The sequence below is a fragment of the Odontomachus brunneus genome, unplaced genomic scaffold, assembly GCF_010583005.1.
Source record: "Odontomachus brunneus isolate Ranch 3 - 2012 unplaced genomic scaffold, Obru_v1 Obru_scaffold_001, whole genome shotgun sequence".
Lineage (NCBI taxonomy): Eukaryota > Metazoa > Arthropoda > Insecta > Hymenoptera > Formicidae > Odontomachus > Odontomachus brunneus.
This window is the reverse complement of record NW_022639451.1, coordinates 3,205,325-3,223,589: the sequence shown is the minus strand read 5'-3', so window position 1 is coordinate 3,223,589 and position 18,265 is coordinate 3,205,325. Positions and strand designations below refer to the sequence as shown.

Sequence of the window (18,265 nt, the reverse complement as noted above, 5' to 3'; positions counted from 1 at the left end):
GATGCAGAAATCCCTTCCATCTTTGCCTTTCAAGCAGCTGTTCACAAGCAAACGCCGTTCAACATCTCTCGGCTTCAATTCGTACGGCACCCAATTTCCTTGCTTCTGAATCATTCTCATAGCTTTGAGGCGTTTTGAAATGGCTTGTTGAGTCACTCCCAATGATCGTGCCAATTCTTCTTGATTTTAACACGAGTCTTGATCAAATAATGCCTCCAATTCTGCATCTTCGAAAACCTTCTTTCTTCCACCGCTATGCCGGTCTTCGATGTCAAAATCACCGTTCTTGAAGCGTTGAAACCACTCACGACACGTTCTTTCACTAATAGCGGCCTCACCATAAGTATTTGAGAGCATTCGATGAGCCTCAGCCGCAGATTTCTTCATATTGAAGCAGAAAATTAAAACCTCCCGCAAATGACGAGAATTTGGCTCGTAAACTGACATTTTCAATCGAGAATAACTTTATGTGCAGACACAAATCGATTAATGTTTCTGGGGTTATGTTGACAGATGCCCAAGTTTATTGTATATGATCTATTTATTTCAACCACCACTTACCGCTAAAGCCATCTATAGGAAAACGGCGGAAGCAAAGTTGTATACCTAATAATATCTTGACTCTCGGTGATTCAATTAAGCTGAATTTTAGGTAGAAAATTTCCGTAAGCTTGTCGTTATCGTGTGAACCACTGACAAACTCGTGAAAATATTTGGAAATATTAGTTTTTTACTATAAAACAACTGAAAATTTAATAATATTCCATTAAAATATTTGCAATTTTGTTAACTTTTACTCAATTTCTATTATAGTGATTCACACGATAACGACAAGCTTACGGACATTTTCTACTTAAAATTCAGCTTAATTGAACCACCGAGAGTCAAGATATTACTGCAAAATAACGATCTTGAAAAGAAAAACGAAATATATTTTAACTGTATATACCATACACTTATATTGAGTATTTGATCAAAATTATATTTTTCTTCTCTTTGTATGTTGTATAAATACACGACAAAATAACACTTTCGCATATTCAGTTTGTCATAAAAAATTGTGAAAAAATAAGCACGATTTTCAGGCAATTTGACTCTCCAGTCCTCTTAAATATGGGCCAACTTTACCTCGTTCGCAATATGCTCTGTTTCGATTTTATGGATAAAAATTGCATTTATTACTAGAAACAATATATCATATATTTGTAAGAAATGTCGTTCCAACTACTAAAACACATCGCTTAATTTTATTCAGTCGCGATGGAGAATACAAAATTTCGAGAGGCTCGAAAATTTACTTTGCTATTACCAAATCGGTTTTTTTTCTATTTCTTAACTGTAACATTATTCCGATTTTAATGAAATTCAAGGAAAAGTATTCATATTCTAAAAGGACTATTTCAAGAAAAGCACATGATCAATATATCCCTGGTCTCCCCTAAGTATCATACTTCCGCGCCGGTAGTTAGAGCGATAAGGTTCGTAAATTCTCTCGGAAAGAATATCCCGAAAGATCCATTCGCGAAAGTCCCCAAGGTCTGCGAAAAACCTGTCGTTCGCGAGAAAGCCGAGAGTCGCGCTCGTGATCTTCACGAATTCGGCATCCGGCGATCCCCTTGACACCCGAGCGACTACTTCCTCTCTCAGCGGTGCTGGTTGGTCCACGTGCTCAGGTTGGGAACAAGTGCGACGAGAGCCCGTCCATACGCGAGGTGTCGATGAGCGAAGGCGCGGCCGAGGCGGCTAACTGGGGCTGCGGCTTCCTGGAGACATCGGCGAAGACGAATCACAACGTGGACACCTTGTTCCGGGACCTGCTCACCCTCGAGAAGAACCGCTCGGTGTCGTTACAGCCGGTGCAGAGCAACAACGCGATAAGACTCAAGGAGAAGTGCGTCGTTATGTAATCCGCACACGCCGATCCAGCCGCGTGTCGCGAGGGGAGGCCAGCTCGGCGAAGCTCGACCGGCTGGTGGCTCTCGCGAAAGGCTGCCGTGGGCCGATCCGCCAACGACCCCGCCGGTCTCGCCGGCGACGGCGACCCATTCGCGGCCGAGTCTCGAGGGAGCCTCCGCTTCCGCGCTCGAGCTCCTCGCTGAAGCGAAGCAGCGCACTCCGCGCCGAGGACGCCAGACTGCTGGGAGCGACTGGACTTCGTCCTCGCGCGTCGCTCGCCGACGGCGTGACTCCGAGACCTTTGTCTTCAGTTCACCTTAAACGCAGTAGACCGCTCGGGACGCGTATGATTTCTCTCTCTCTGTGTTGAGACCAACCACAACTATTCGGGTTCCTGTTCTTTTCAACTCCGCCGTGGAACTGTCTCCGCGGTAATCTCGAGGCGGCGACGAGCGAGAGTCGACGAGAAGGCGACAGCTGCGACCACCACTATCATCATCACCACTACCACCACTACTACCACCATCAAAATGGTAATCACTTCGAGTTCGCCATAATTAATGCTATGCTTGCTACCGCCACCGCGGAAAGCATGATATTAATGAATGTAATGAACTCGCGGGAATTACCATCGTCGACCATCGCCCGTCGCGCGCGTCTCTCGGAGTATCTCGATATATTTTATAGAAGTGAAGAGAGAGGGTTTACTTCTCGCGAGGAATACTCACTCGCCGCGTCAGTTACATATCCTTTCTGAGGTCTCGCCGTATGTGTGAACGCGTCATATTTTTTATCTTGAATATTTCTTACCGATACAAACGATACAGCCGCATACGCACGATACATCGATTATTATTATCTAATCGGTAATGCTAGCAGTAATGGTAATAATAATACGAAATAATTCGCGATCGACTCGTCGCGTTGGCGTTTTCCCAACGCGAAGGAGGGAGAACGAGGGAGTGAGTGAGCGAGAGAGAGCCGTATTCGTGGGCGACGAAGTTATCGCGATTGTTCTAACCGCTTCTCGTTCTAATTAACTACCCCGTAGCTGTCCGATTAATGCAGTGCCGCAGTAATCAATTAGTGTGACGCCGATAATTTCTCGTTTCGTTCTCGTACGCAGCGCCGAAAAGACCCCCGACGATCAGCAGCGCAGGCCGAATCTCGGGTTCGAGCGGTCGCGCCGGCGGGACGTTAATGGTCCTCCAGCGCTCCCTCTCTCCGGCCTCTTCTCGGCGTCGCGTTCCCGCTAAAGTGTCCCGTTAATGTCGAGATCGTTCCCTTTGGCGTGCGCGAGATCAACGATTCGGGGACGAGATCGCTCACGCGGGAGAGATCGATTGGGGCGCGCGGTTTGTCCGTTTTCTTTTTCTTTTTTTGTCACTCGAATCCCACCCCCGGCGATCTCGCGACGGCGTCCGCGGCGGCAAGAGAGGCGCTGCGTTTTTCCTGTCGGGAAACTGGCGGCTCGTCCGCTCCGCGAAGTCCCACATTGGCGTATAAATTTTCGGCGCGCCGAATTCGCGCGGCATGCGGAAAACGCACGGGTTCCCAAGCGATGTGCGCGAGCCCCACGCGAGCAGTGGTTGAAAAATACAGATTCTGCGAAGCACGCCGAGAAAAAGAAAGGAAACAAAATTGGTTGAATTAATTCGGGATACATCAACCGGACTGTTCGCTCAGATACGAACGAATCATACTTTTGGTTAAGGTAACCAGACAAATTTGGTTACGAGGGTTCGGTTGAAGTGACTGGACAAGTTTGGTTACTTCGACCAAAGTAAACAAAATTATATATATTTCTTACTAGAAATTTTATTACTTTTTTAACTGGAAACTATTTTCTAAGGTGTTAGTGTGCATGATTATTTTGCTGGTGTGAAATTTAACTGATTTGATGTTAAGGTAAAATTATCGATTCCCGAACACGCTTCCTAATCCTAATTCTTGTTGTTTTAGCTTTTAAATGCGTATATTTAAAGTTTTAACATAAAATATATGCATATACTCAATATATATATATATATATATATATATATATATATATTTTATGTTGAAAGTTTAAATATTTATATTTAAAGATTAAAACAATAAGAATGTCCAGGCATTGATATTTTTATCTTATAATTGTATTTGGAAAAATCACCTTTTATCCTGGTGGGATTCGAAAACCAGAACCTCCGGATTGTGAATCGTCCGCCTACGTCACTTCACTGATATATCCGTTATAAGTTGTCTATCTATGTTGTAATCAGCGTTGAATGCCAGAATATGTGATTATAATAACCAGAAATTTTGTTTAGTTCTCAAACCGCCTCAATTCAGCGATGCGTAATCGATAGTAGTGATAGATGAAGCGGACAGAGAGCTGGCGATGCGTTGGCGAGCGACTCGATGCCCTTCCGTGAGAATTCCGCGACCCGAGACTACCGCGCGACGATTAGGGACTGATGTAATAACGCGCGCGTGAAAGACTTCTTCGCGTGTGTGTGAATGACAGGAGAGTGCGAGATCGAATGAGAGAGAGAGAGGTAGGAGAACGAAAGAAAGCGTGTGTGCGAAAGACGAACAAGTAGATAAGAGTTGTTACGAGATTGGTTTTTGTTGAATAGTTGTAAGATTTTGTAATGACGCTAATTAGGATTATAAACGAGCAGCAAGACACACAAGTACACGGTATCGTATCGTACACACGATATATGTATACACATCCACATATACATCCATATATACGTAACATCCACGTACACACACAACATCCACACGGACATCCATATCAATAACTGTTACATGAAACTTGTTTCAAGTGAGACTTTCAGACTCGAATCACGAGGTAGATGTGAGTTCTTTAGTGGAATATAGCGATTATAAATATAACGTCGTATATATAATGCGATTTATCTCTTTAAAGTTCAGATCCAACTCAGAATTTAAATCTGCGAATCTCAACGAGACAAATTTCAGTAAACGATTATTGACACGGACCTAAAAGCCATTCTACAATTGCATAAGCGTGGCCGTGAGACGTAAAAGCCAACCAATCAGAGTATTTTATTCACTGACTGCTTTACTCTGATCGGTTGTCGTAATCACTTACAACCACTTATGACTACGCAATAGTAGAATAGCCTTAATATGTTCCATTGCGCGTGTGGACTCACGACACAGGCGTAGATTTGTTGGCGCATCGCGAGCGATTACGATTGTAGGTAGCTAGCGCACTCGCGAGCCGACTAATGCGTGTTTACCATATCGAGATACGTGGTTTCCAGTGATTTTTCTTCTTTTTTTCAACGGAATAGACCACCCTAGACCACCACCCGAGACATTTAGGCGAATCCCACGGGGTAATCCCCGACGATATAGTCAGTTAGCGGTAACCACACACACACACACACACAAACATCTCCACACATACCACACACATACGCCCCCGTTCGATTCCCGCCCTGACTCCGCTCCTTTTGCAACAAATCGTCGAACATGCTCGTAGTTTCCACGTGACTCGCGACTTTCCTTATCGCATTTGCGGATATATCATAGGCCGGATTTTCCTCCCGCGGTGCTTTCCCTCCGGTCCCGTCGACGCCGTCGCCGGGATGCGGCCGTTCGGACGTCGATGTGATCGATCGACGTAATACGCCGGAGCTAACACTGATGCTGATGACAAGCCGTCCGCGCTCGAACGCTACTACCACCAGCTCTGAAGGGCCGTATTTATAGTCGTCGATATTCGAGTAGAGTCTCGAGGGTGTATCGAGTGGCGTACGCTCATCACAATGGAAGTACGTTCAGTCCAAGAGAGAGAGAGAGAGAGAGGAAGAGAGACAAACAGATATTCATAGGAAGAGCGTTTGCACGTAAATTATGATACTCTACGTCTCTACACGTGTGGACTACGTAAACTGTATATAAGATGTCACCTATGCAGGCAATGAATAATCTTTACACGTCATTCAGAGCACATGTGACTTGCTCAAGAATTAACCTTCAAATCGGGCTGTTGTTTTCTGTCATCGCAAACCGGACTCGTCATGTCCACGTCTTATAAAATTACATTAATGTGCTCGGAAAATTCTGAAAAAATTCACGAAAGTTCATTGAATATGGATTAAGTTATGTATGAATATGAATTTAATATGTTAAATTTATTACAGTTTATTCTGAATATTTGTTTTTTTAAGAGAAACCGTCTGTTATAGTATGTCTAAAAAATATAGTTTTTCGATATTTGACTTGTGAGAGAAAAGAATGTTTCAGAAATTCTTGTCACTAAAAAAAATTTATTTATTAGAAATGTGCATGAAAATAGAATATATCATAAGAGAGATAAAAGCACATCAAAATTAGAAAAAAATAATTCGCATATCTTTTTGTGTTTTTGTATAAAATATACCATAAAATATAAACACTTATAAGCATTGTAAGTGCAAGGAAAAAGCATTTCATATTCGACATGAGCTTATAAATAATCTTTTACGAGTAATTTACGCAAAGAATTTTATGAAAATGTCAGCTTTAGTCATTCAAATTTTCAAGTATGTTTATTTTTACTAGAAAAATGTATACTTACCATTTTCAAATTTATATAAGAAATAAAATGATAATATATAAAAAAAATAAACGTATAAGTTGCGTAAAAAGTGAGGTTTTCCACTAAAAAATTTGAACTTTTTATGTTTTAAGTTTTTTCGATAAAATTTATGTGTCGTACTTATGAGACGTGGTATTTTAAGGAAAAAATTAGTTCTGTAGTGCACGTTTTAAAAGATATTTATTCCATGAAAAGGGTCAATTTTTTAATAAAAGAAAACAAATAATTATGAAAAGTAAAAATATGAATGACGCTTTTATTTCAAATAATGGTAGTTCTTATTGAAAGAGGAAACTTCAACTTTCGAGTAAAGGTAGAGGACCATTGTAAACCGGAAACTCATAGGTATTCAGCTTCAAAATTGAAACACGAGTCAATTTAAGTCATGATGACCAGGAAGAGTTAACAAGTTTAATATTTTTATTTGACCTTCAAATAGAAATTTATAAAGGTTATTTCTTCTAAAAATAACTACTCTTCTAGACTAGTTAGACTTCACAGAATTCTCTGGTTACATTTTTACCTTTGGAATTAAATCTGCTAATCTGTCAAGTAATAAAATGAAAATTTCATGCAATTCTTTATCTTCTTTAAATCTAGCACTGAAAAGAAAGTGTAATTATAATTGTGAAAGAATTATTTTTGTAGCAAGTATTACATAGTGTGAATGATAATAACTTTAGATACATATTGTTGCAATTACATTTTTGTTAAAACAATAGGAAAACAGTTTTGACGTCTAAAATAATTATAATTTTCGTGACATTCTTTTCTCTCAGTGCATTTGTATAATTAATACTAAAAAAATTACAATATATATATATATATATATAGATATATATTTAGATATATCTGCCTCATAATTTATAATTACTCTTCCGTATATTTTAATCTAATTTTCACAGAATATTCTGGATTTTATGCAGAACATTTCATGTATTGTCTGCCAGATATATACGCTATGTAGATAGTATGTAAACAATCCACATGAAAGTAATCTTGAAATTCACAGCACGATCTATGATATTTATATTATTCTACGTTCGAAATCACGTCGTCGCAGATGCCGAGCCAACACCCGAGTTCAAAAAGAAAATACACGTGGAACGTTTTAAATGCGCGCGTTATTACTTTTTGTTTAGTCATTCGTCCATTCTCTCTCCCCGAGAAGGAAAATATTTGGAAAATAATATTATTCAATTGCGTGCGAAGCGACGAATAAATTGACGGGAGCAAATATGAGAAATATGTTCTGTCTCCGACTCTCTCTCTCTCTCTCTTTGTGCCCGTTCGCCGATTCGAAGCTCTTTTCGCGATCTCGTTGAGCGATCGTCGCTTTTGTGGTCGTTAATATTCGCGTTGTTTGTCGTCCGTACGCAATTGCACTCGAGATCCCGCTATAAATACGGCCGCGACGAGTGTCTCGCGTCGCGAAATCCGCGACGCTAGGTGGCTGTTAAGCCTGCCGGCGATTCAACTCGAAATCGAGAGAGATCGTCCTTTTGAATGAGCCGACAATACATCGCCACGACGAGCGGGAGCGGAGCGTCAGCTGCTGGCAACGTCAATGCCATCAATTATAACGATCAGCGATGCATCGTGGCGAGTCGTGGCCAGGGATGGTCATTGAGGAGAGAAGGAATCGATACTTCCGTTCGTGCGAGCAGCGACAGCGGTATATCGACGAATATCTCAACAAATATTGACGGCGCTGAGCGTCGATAGTTAATATTGTGGACGACCGTGAAAATTAATTCGAAACTAAAATTAACTCAAAAAAAAAAAGGATTCACGCGCTATTTTAGTCGATAAGAGTACCACGCGCTAATTAGGAGGAAGATCCAAATTAATCGAACAATCTTTTATTTTTCAGAAGAAAAGGAGGAGGAACGAATGATTCGCAATTTTTAATTTAAAACTTCGCGAAAGTTAAGAGACTGTCATCCGTTCTTTTCGCGCTGGGATATCAACATTTTCAATAAAACATTGATTAATATTATTATAAGTCCCTGGTAGAAGTTTATTCCAATTTTCGAGCAGTTACTGGACAGTCATGTTAACTTTTGTCCAGTAACTGAAAAATAAAATTACTTAGGATCTTAATAAAAATGTAAAGGTTTTTTTACAGTCATTGCGTACGAAAGATGCGCAAAATCTGAACCCATTTACTGGAAGAAAATAGAATAATAAATGAAAAAAAAATATTTGACTGATTAAAGCTTCTTACTTCTTAAGACTGAGTATTTCTGGATAGGCTGTTCTTGTTTGATGACGTCAAAAGCGAGAAATCGCATGCTCACGATTCTCGCGTTATACGAAATAAAAAGATATATCCATTTATACACTTGTAACGATTTAGTAAATTTGCGAAATGATTTTAAACACTCTCTTTTTGCTGTCAATAAATAGTCATAAAACTAATATAGCACAGAAATGATGAGAAAAGTTTAATTAAAACCTGCATGTCACACTAATTTTACAGCTATTGATTGATTTTAACAGCAAAAGAGGAGTGCTCGGAACATTAAAAAAATTTGCTGAATCGATTACAAATGTCATTTTATGAAGGTCTTTTTATTTCAACGTATAGCGCAAGAATCATCCCATATAATGTCTAAATCGGGACACATAAGACGTCTTAAAGACGTCTTAAAGATGTCTTAGAAACGTCTTATATTCCGACGTCTGAGAGATGTCTTTAAGACGTCTTTCAGAGGTTTCTTATGTCCTGATTTTAGACATTGTGTTGTGTGGGGTAGGCATGCGATTTCTCGCTTTTGACGTCATCAAACAAAGACAGCCGATGCGAATACTCAGTGACCTTAACCCTCAAAACGGTCTGTTGTTCTCTGAAAGTTAATAATGAAGTCTGCTGCTCGTAAAACGAGCAGACTTGTCTTAGTATTTCACTTTTTGTGCATGGTTTCTGATTGAACATTTTGAATGCCAATGAGGGTCACAGAGCGCAGGAAATGTGTAGTGCGTAAAATATATTTTCAAGTTTTTCGTCTTTTACATGACATTGTTTACATTCATTAAATAATGATATATGTCTTTTTGCCCATTCTTGTGGTTGGACTGTTTCATCAGATTCGGAGTCTGAGCTATCATGATAGTTTTCATTTGTATCATTACCATCAGAACAATCTAACGTATTTTCATCGCAATGAAATTTTGTATTATTAACATATACTCCATTTCTCTTTTGCACACTTTCATTTCTATTCTTGATTATCATCTCTGCCAGGGCTTGATATTGGCAAGTATCTTATTTTCTCCAATTTCCCTCTTCTTCCTATAAACTTCTCTATACGTTCACGCATTGTTTACGCAACTTTTAGTTCTTTTGCTTAGCAATATAAATAAATATGTTTCAAATTTACTCACAATAGACATAACATAATTAATATTACTGACACTACATCTTCGAAGGAATCAGTTGACATATTGTACAGTAAACTGCTCTAATCACTAAATAAAGTTCTACCAAGTTCTCTCGTCCACTTCCCACGCAGTATTTTTGCAAGAGAATTTTGGAATGCATTAATACTAAACAACAACTGGGCGGATGTCCACGCAAACTGTATACATTTCTGCCAGGGATTTTTCGCGGCGTTTAGAACGTAGAAACTTCATTGTCTTACACATCTTCTTCTCATAAAATATTTACATACTCGAGGCATCTTTAATCTCCAGCGCGATCGAACGTAATTTACGAGGAGGATTGAAAGACGTTCCAGATTCACGTTAAATTCGAAGCTATTTGGATTTAATACCCCACTTCGGGGTCACCTCCATGACCCTCTATTATTATGATGATTATTATTATATTATACCCGGCAGCGCACTAACACGGAAATATCGAAAGAAGAGTATCGAGTATATCGCGCTGGTGGACTATTTCTAGCCGCAGGCGCGCTACCAAAAGAATCCAAAAGAAATTCATCGTTTCGTTCTTTTGAAGTCCCTGAATACGTCGGCTGTCTTTGATGACGTCAGAAGCGAGAAATCACATGTTCACGATTCTTGTGTTACACGTTAAAATAAAAAGATGTATTCATAAAACGACATATTCCTGATTGCTTCAGCAAAGACTGATTAAATTAAAAGAAAAATTCAGTTTGTTTATTAAATAGGATGAATTTTTTTGTTGGTGAAACCAAAATTTTATATATTCGCTAATTTCTATTACAAGTTCAACATAAGCCCATCAAACTTATTCAAAATGCATCCTGAGAGACAATTCTCGTAAAGAGTGACGCCATTGGTCCATAGGCCATGTGTTCCATTTCTTAAATGCAAAATGTACTTAAAATAGGCACCAAATTAAAGGCCTTGATGAGCTGATTACAAAGATATAAGTTTTAAAGCCGCCCAGTGTATCGTTCTAACACTACGATCCAAAGAGGTCCCAAATTTTAGGCTACTTTCAAACTGATGTTTCTTTAGCAAAACTTAACGGATTTTAAAAGTTCAAAACGCTACATTTAATAAAATTAAATGAAGAATTTAATGGTATAAATTCCATGTTCCAAACTGACCGAAAGTAGAAAATTCCAATTGGAACATAAATTTCCGGTTGATTTTGGAACATGAAGTGCATAGGAAAATGCATCTTAACCTACTCAAAAACATTAGAAATACTCAAATTGTTTTTGCTTAACTATTCTAAAAACTAGATCAAACAAAATTCTATTTTTGAAATAAAATAAAAGAAACATAAAGAAAGTAGCCTAAAATTTGGAATCTTTTTGGACCGTAATGTTGAAATGGTACACTGAGCTCTAAAATTTATATCTTTGTAATCAGTTTATCAAAGCCTTTAATTTGGTATATATTTTAAGTACATTTTTTACTGCCCAGAAATGAGGGCACATGTTGGCGTCACTCTTTGTTAAATGTTCCGAAATGGTGAAATCAATAGATAACTATAAAATTAGACATGCAACTTAAGTTTTAACTTTTCTCATTATTCCTGTTATGTTAATTTTATGATTAATTTAGGGGCTAATTTTATTGCTAATTTTATGATTATTAATTTTATTGATTTTATTATTAATTTTATTGATTTTGACAGTAAAAGAGTGTTCGGAGCATTTTGCAAATTTGCTGAATTAATTAAAGTAGAAGTATCAATACCTGGACACATACCTAGTATGTGCCTAATTCTGGACATGCTTGTTATTTTAGTTTTAAAATATTGAAATATTCAAACTTTCAATATAGAACATACATATATTGAATATATATACATACATTGAATATATATACAAATATTTTATATTTGAAGATTAAAAAATCGTATTTAAAGTTGATATATTCAAAATATTTAAAATCAAAACAACAAGAATGTCCAAAATTAGATATATACTTGGTACGTATTGAGGCATTGGTATTTTTACCTTACATGTGTCATTATATGGATATATCTTTTTATCTTAACATATGACGCAAGAATCATGAGCTTGTGATTTTTCGCTTCTGACGTCATCAGACAGCTCGAGTACACAGGAGCTTTAATGTGGCTGTCGATACATGCGAGAAAAAGTTCGATCGTCCAACGAATTGCACAATTACACTCGTAAAGTCATCTGCCGATTTGTTCTACGCGACGCTCTGTGTTCCATCCACTCGCTCATCTATCCATCCATTCACCCAACCACGAAGAGAAGGACGAATCGACGGCGATCGGGGATTTACCTCCGGATAGTTGCGAATTCCTCCGTAGTGCAGAATCACGGATCGTCGGCGGTCTCTGAACTTCGGCCACGCGAGTCTCTCGCGACTGAGATTCTCGTCGATCCGTCAAGATTCACTTAATTTTTATCACTCCAAACCAGAGCCCGGCTGCTTCCTCGGCAGCCGCGGACTGCGGCTCGATTTCCGGCGAAACGACAGCCAATTTTAGCGAGTGTTCCCTTCTGTCGACCATTATCAATGGAACACCGGCGACGCGCATCAATCGAACGCGCCGAGATTATTCTCTCGTTTTATACCCTTTAAGCAGTCAAAAGTAAATTAAAAATCAAATTAAAATTAAATTATCATGTAAAAGTTAAAAGTTAATTATTCCAAACAATATGTATGTTATCTTGCATAATTAATTCTTTAATCGTAAATTAAATTTATGTGAACAAATGAAAATAACGAAAATACTGGCTGTTTTGTGCTCAGAATTCCATACAAGAGAAGATTGGCGCTCAAAGAGACGAAAAAGATTCTGCTGGCATTATTTTTTTATTTTTCTACTCTATTTGTAAGCAGCCCGGGACGTTCCTCATATTTAACTTGTACAACAAATGTTTATAAGTTAAGGTTAATACATTTTGATATAAGTTTAAGTTAAAAAAGTTAATATACTTAAAATTAATTAAGTTAAAAATTATTAACATTTAGCTGATTAACTTGTTGTCTAGCTCTGATTATGTACAGTCATTTTTTCTCGGGATCTTATACGATCGGGTGAATCTTCCCCTGTTTTGAATGAAATTTCACTCCTAAAATTTAGGAAGTATACATCCTACGTCAGAATAATATTGCTAATTATCGATTAATAGCTTCACCCTCGCTTCGTTTGGCGATCGTCATTAATAATCGGCGTTAATAATAGCGTTACGCTATGGTAAATGCGTAATTTCAGCGATATCGCATGATCGAAGGCCAGTAAACGTCGTTGAAACTTCACGTTCGGTGCGAGACCAAATCGAACAGGGTGCGAGTCGCCATGCCTACACAGAAAAAAATTAGTATCCATTTAAAACTGATGTACTGAAATTAACAATTATTGTTCCACAAATAAGAAACAATATATAATTTCGTTAGCAGAATTTTAGTCTTGTGTGTGTAAATTTCAACGATATTATAATTTTATTTCGGTATTATTGGTGGTTGGTCCGTAAATTCGTGCGGATTTTTGTCTAGTCGCATTCACATGTTGATATTAGAAGAATAGTTCTATACACAATTGGCCATCTATATATATATGCTTTGATAGCTGATATTTCAAAGCATATTTTGTGATATAAGTATTAAAAAAAAAAATACAGTTGTCTTTTTGTTGCGACTTAAAAATGGAAGACAATAATGGATTTTTCCGGCGCATTATGCTTTTTTCTATAAAAATTGTCAGAGTTTGTCGGAGTTTGGGATATTTCACTTCATCTCCACTATATTCACCCGACATTACCTTCTCCAATTGTCATCTATTTCGCTTATTACAGAACTTTTCTGACAGTGTAAATTTCGCTTCTTTAGAGGATGTGAAAAATGCACTTGGAACGTTTCTTTACCGGAAAAGCACAAGAGTTTTACAAGTTTTACTTATGGATCAACCCAACATAATATGAGAAGTGCAGTATTTTGATGATAATGATATATTCTTCTTTAAACATTTAAAAATATCAATCCAAAATCCAAAATTTTATGCTTTCCATTCGTAAAAATTATTTTGAACGATAAAAATATAGTTTCCTTTGTTGAGTCGTATAAAATGTGTCGATGCAAGTAACTTATATTTGTTTAACGCTGTGCAATCTCATTTGAAGATATACCTGTCAAAAATAAAGATATTTTTGAGACAGGAATATTCTTTTTTCTGTGTACATTTGTTGCGGCGCACGCTGTTGCCGAAAGTTCGCCGGCTTGATGTAACCCAAACTATAATTTTGAACGATCGCGTCGGATCTTATCTAGAATTTTTCCACGACGACAGAAAGGAACGACAGTCCTTCGCGCCGAAAATGACACGACTCCTTTTTTACGAGGACGTCGTTGTAGATGATATGCCGCGTAAACGAAGCGTAAAAAATGCGCGTGTTTAGTAATGATCATTGAATAATAATCCGCTTGAGAGAGAGAGAGAGAGAGAGAGAGAGAGAGAGAGAGAGAGAGAGAGAGAGAGATATGAAAACAACCTCTAAGTGTAAATTGTATATAAGATTTTCTATATTCAGATATCTCGTTATATATATACAATATATACACCTACGTACACCTGAGGAATATCTATTATTAGTAGAGAAATAGTCAGAGGTGGTCTTTTCGCGAGCATGTCTCTCGATAGTAACAAAAACAACCGAAAAAAGCATACACACATGCAAATATACACATACAATACACATAAACACACATTCGCCGCTACTTTCTAAATCACTTGTTATCAGGTTAATCGATGGATTATGCGCTACGTAGTGTTTATTATCCCGTAATTATAGGGATTACATAGAGAGAGAAGAAAAGATAGAGAGAGAGAGAGAGAAAGAAAGAGGGAGAAGAAAAGTTGGTATAGAATAAGATATATGTTAAATATAAAAAAATACACACACGACACATCACACGAATACACAAACACACACACACACAGAGAAACAAACATACATATTTACTTATATAGAAAAACGTATACATAGTTGCAACACCAATGTATACAGATTTATGCGTATATGCGCAGACTTCATCACAAAAGTCTACGTACGTACCATTGTCTTCGTAGGGAAAGTGCGAAAAAGTGTCGTTTTCTAATGGCTACGCTTAGCTGTTGAAAAATGTTTATCCGTAGTTGAGTGAGAAAAGGAGAGGGAGAGAGGAAGAGAGAGAGAAAGAGAGGGAGATCGAAGAAGGAGAAGAAGTAGACTAATCGCTGTTTTTCAAAGTACATATAGATCTAAGAGAGGCGCGACGCGCGCGCTGCTTCTTATCGATTAACCAACACTCTCTTGCGATTTTCTCACGTAACGTAACATTTAGAGATGCGAAATGGGCCGATGTAGATTTTTGCGACTAAGTAGGTCAAATCGTACGTGCATACGGGGGGTGATTCCCGCGATCCCTCGGACTAGCCGACTCTGACGTGGGCTCGATTCCTCTTTGACGAAGACGCCGTCGAGGCATGCCGGCCCACGCGATCGAAGACGCGTCGTCGTCATTCACGGAGAGAGAGTCCCGTTCTTTGTCGGAGCCAACTGATAGCTCTTGTCTCAATTGGAGTCCCCAGCTTGCGAATAATTGTCTAGCTGTATCGACATCCACGAAAGCCGCGCCGCGCTAGTCAAGTGCATGACGTAGACTTAAGGGGTTAAACGAAGGTAAAGGGAGAAACACTTCACGCGCGGGGAAGCGAATTATACATCGAATCACATGATGCTCGCGAAGCACCCGTTAGGTAACATGTCGACACCGTCGATCGAGCTTCCCTTAAAGACAAATCGACCGACTCGCCGAAGCATCCGCGCGCGCCCACGGAACGCACACCCCGTATGTAGGATACGACAGGTTTAAATCAATAGAAAATATCTCGTCGAGAGCGAGAGGCAGATGTTATACAAAATCGAGCTTCGGAGAATATTCGGAATAGCGAGAGAGAAGGAGAAGAGCAGGAGGACGTAAAAAACGGATACTTAAAAAAAAAAAAAAAAGAAAACACGAACACGTATCCTCTTAATTTTTGGGTCCAATCGGTGTAACGAGGGAGAGAAAGAGACGAAAAGAGGGAGAGACAGAGAGAGAAAGAAAGACATGTGTTCGGCGTGTGAACACGTGAGGACACATCGGGCTGGCTTTTCGCCGAGCATTCCGTTTCTTTCGCGTCTTTCCGCGAAAAACTCTCCATTTCCTTTGTATACGTTTTAATCCTTCTTGCCTACCCTTTCGAAGAAAACGGGGTAAGTTAATGAAATCGATTATTTCTACTGTTCTTTAACAAATTTTAGAATCAAACAAGCAGGAATTTCATCTTTCACATGTTTAAAATAATTAGTTTTGCCCGGTCTCTTACTTCTAAGCGCGGAAAAATAGCGTTGCTTTGAGCCCGTTGATTAATCTTCACTTGGCACACATATTTTGAGCGTCTCAATCTGGCATACTGGGGTCGTTTTCGTCCCCGTTTATTTACATTCCATAAAATGGTTAATCAAAATCTTTAAAAAAAATATATATACTCTCAAGTCTGTAGAATAAAGTTATGATCACAGGAGTGATCGCAAGTATTTACTTAAGTATTTCATTTTATTGCAAATGTAAATAAAAATGAAAGGAAAATGTGAGTTTATGCAAATCTGTAACTTTCCTGAAAATAAATTTAAAAAATTAACACTCTAGGATTTTTTTCTCGATACTTGAACCTTTAAAAAAAAATATTACATATTTCAATTTGGCAAAGGATGTAATTATTTGGGTACACGAAAATACATCATTTTTCAACCAAGGGAAACGAATAAAATCATTAATAGTGTTTTTGCTTTTACATTAATCTATTGTAATTTTATAGAAATTGTTACAAAAAATTAATTAAAATTAGCTATATTTGAATTTTTATTTTCTTGTTTGTGATTAAAGTTTGACGGCGACAGAAACCTCGATCACATATAATGTAGCCAAAAATAAATAAAACGCATAAAACCTTTCGTACATATTATATTTAATGTGAAGAACCAGAATATAACGAAAAGTCATCTTTATTTTACATCTTTATTTTAAGCTTCGGCGTCTTAATCTGGCACACTGGGGTCAGTGAACGACCTGAAAGCAACTTCGTCGTTCCGTGTGTTATATGACAAGCGATGGAAATTGCTCCAACTACGTTTAAATCTCTTATCTCCGCTATAACTTCTTTCTAGCGCGTGAACTGAAAGTCCTCGACTAGTCTTGACTAGGTTGCGGATGACACGAAATGAAAAATCGAAAATGCCGCCAGTGTGCTAGATTAGGGTTAATAACGACGAGCGAAAGGGGCAGCCCACTCACACATAAAATCGACGCGAAAATCGACGAGCGGGGAAGTATATCGAAGAGTATATCTTCCGCTCGCGGATGAGTCGCGATCGATCGCAGTCGAGGATCGAAATCGTCTCTTGGGAGAGAGATTCGACGCGAGTTCGAGCCTTTTTACTAGTGATAGTAGCAAAACTTCGCGGGGAGATTGATTTTCGCCGATCGACGGCGCTGCACGGGGAGAAGAGATTCATCGAATTGGAACTACAGTGGCGTAACTAGAAGCGTTTTTATCGAAGAAAATAGAATTTCTGATCTAACTTGGGTCGTCACGAGCCAAATTCGATATGTAAGAAGCAGAAATTCCGTTTCCTCCAACTGAAACGCGTACGTCATTTTATTTTATATATTACTTTTGTATTCCATAGTTGTGTGTGAGCGTGTGTATGTGTGTGTGTGTGTGTGTGTGTGTGTGTGTGTGTGTGTGTGTGTGTGTGTGTGTGTGTGTGTGTGTGTGTGTGTGTGTGTGTGTGTGTGTGTGTGTGTGTGTGTGTGTGTGTGTGTGTGTGTGTGTGTGTGTGTGTGTGTGTGTGTGTATGCACGCGTGTGTGTCATTTTATTCATTGCTTCTATATTCTTCTCTTCCACTTATTCAACATCTATTGTACATATCTAATTTTCCTCTTCTTATTATCTTCTTGTCTGTCCATCTGCGATAATATTTGTCATATATACTAGAGAATGTATATTCCCGTAAATATAGATTGTTGTTGTTATTGCTATTGTCGTCATGTTGATTCAAGCAATCTTTTTTCCCCGTGTAGAGTAATTCGATAAATACGTGAGTGTACGACGACGACCGTGTGCGTCTGCGATTTCTTTCTTCTTTTCTTCCTTCCTATTTTACACTTCCTTTCGACGGCCAAGAGAAACTTAAGATAAAAGTACCAGTTCTCAAATACGTACCTTATTGTGGACATTCTCATTGTTCTGGTCTTAAATAACATCTGAACTTTCAACACACAGAGAATACGTATACATGTCTTGAATCAGCACATGCATTCT

The 18,265-nt window shown here is 38.5% G+C and overlaps 1 protein-coding gene across 1 annotated transcript in view; it reads left to right on the top strand.

The window, feature by feature from the left end:
- The window catches only part of LOC116840264 (GTP-binding protein Di-Ras2), a 41,370-nt gene extending 25,464 nt beyond the window's left edge, over positions 1–15,906 (top strand). The window contains exon 4 of the mRNA XM_032806774.1: positions 1,674–15,906. Within this exon, the coding sequence (XP_032662665.1) occupies positions 1,674–1,907 (234 nt within the window). The 3' untranslated portion in view covers positions 1,908–15,906. The remainder of the gene's footprint in view (positions 1–1,673) is intronic.
- The last annotated feature ends 2,359 nt before the right edge of the window (positions 15,907–18,265 follow it).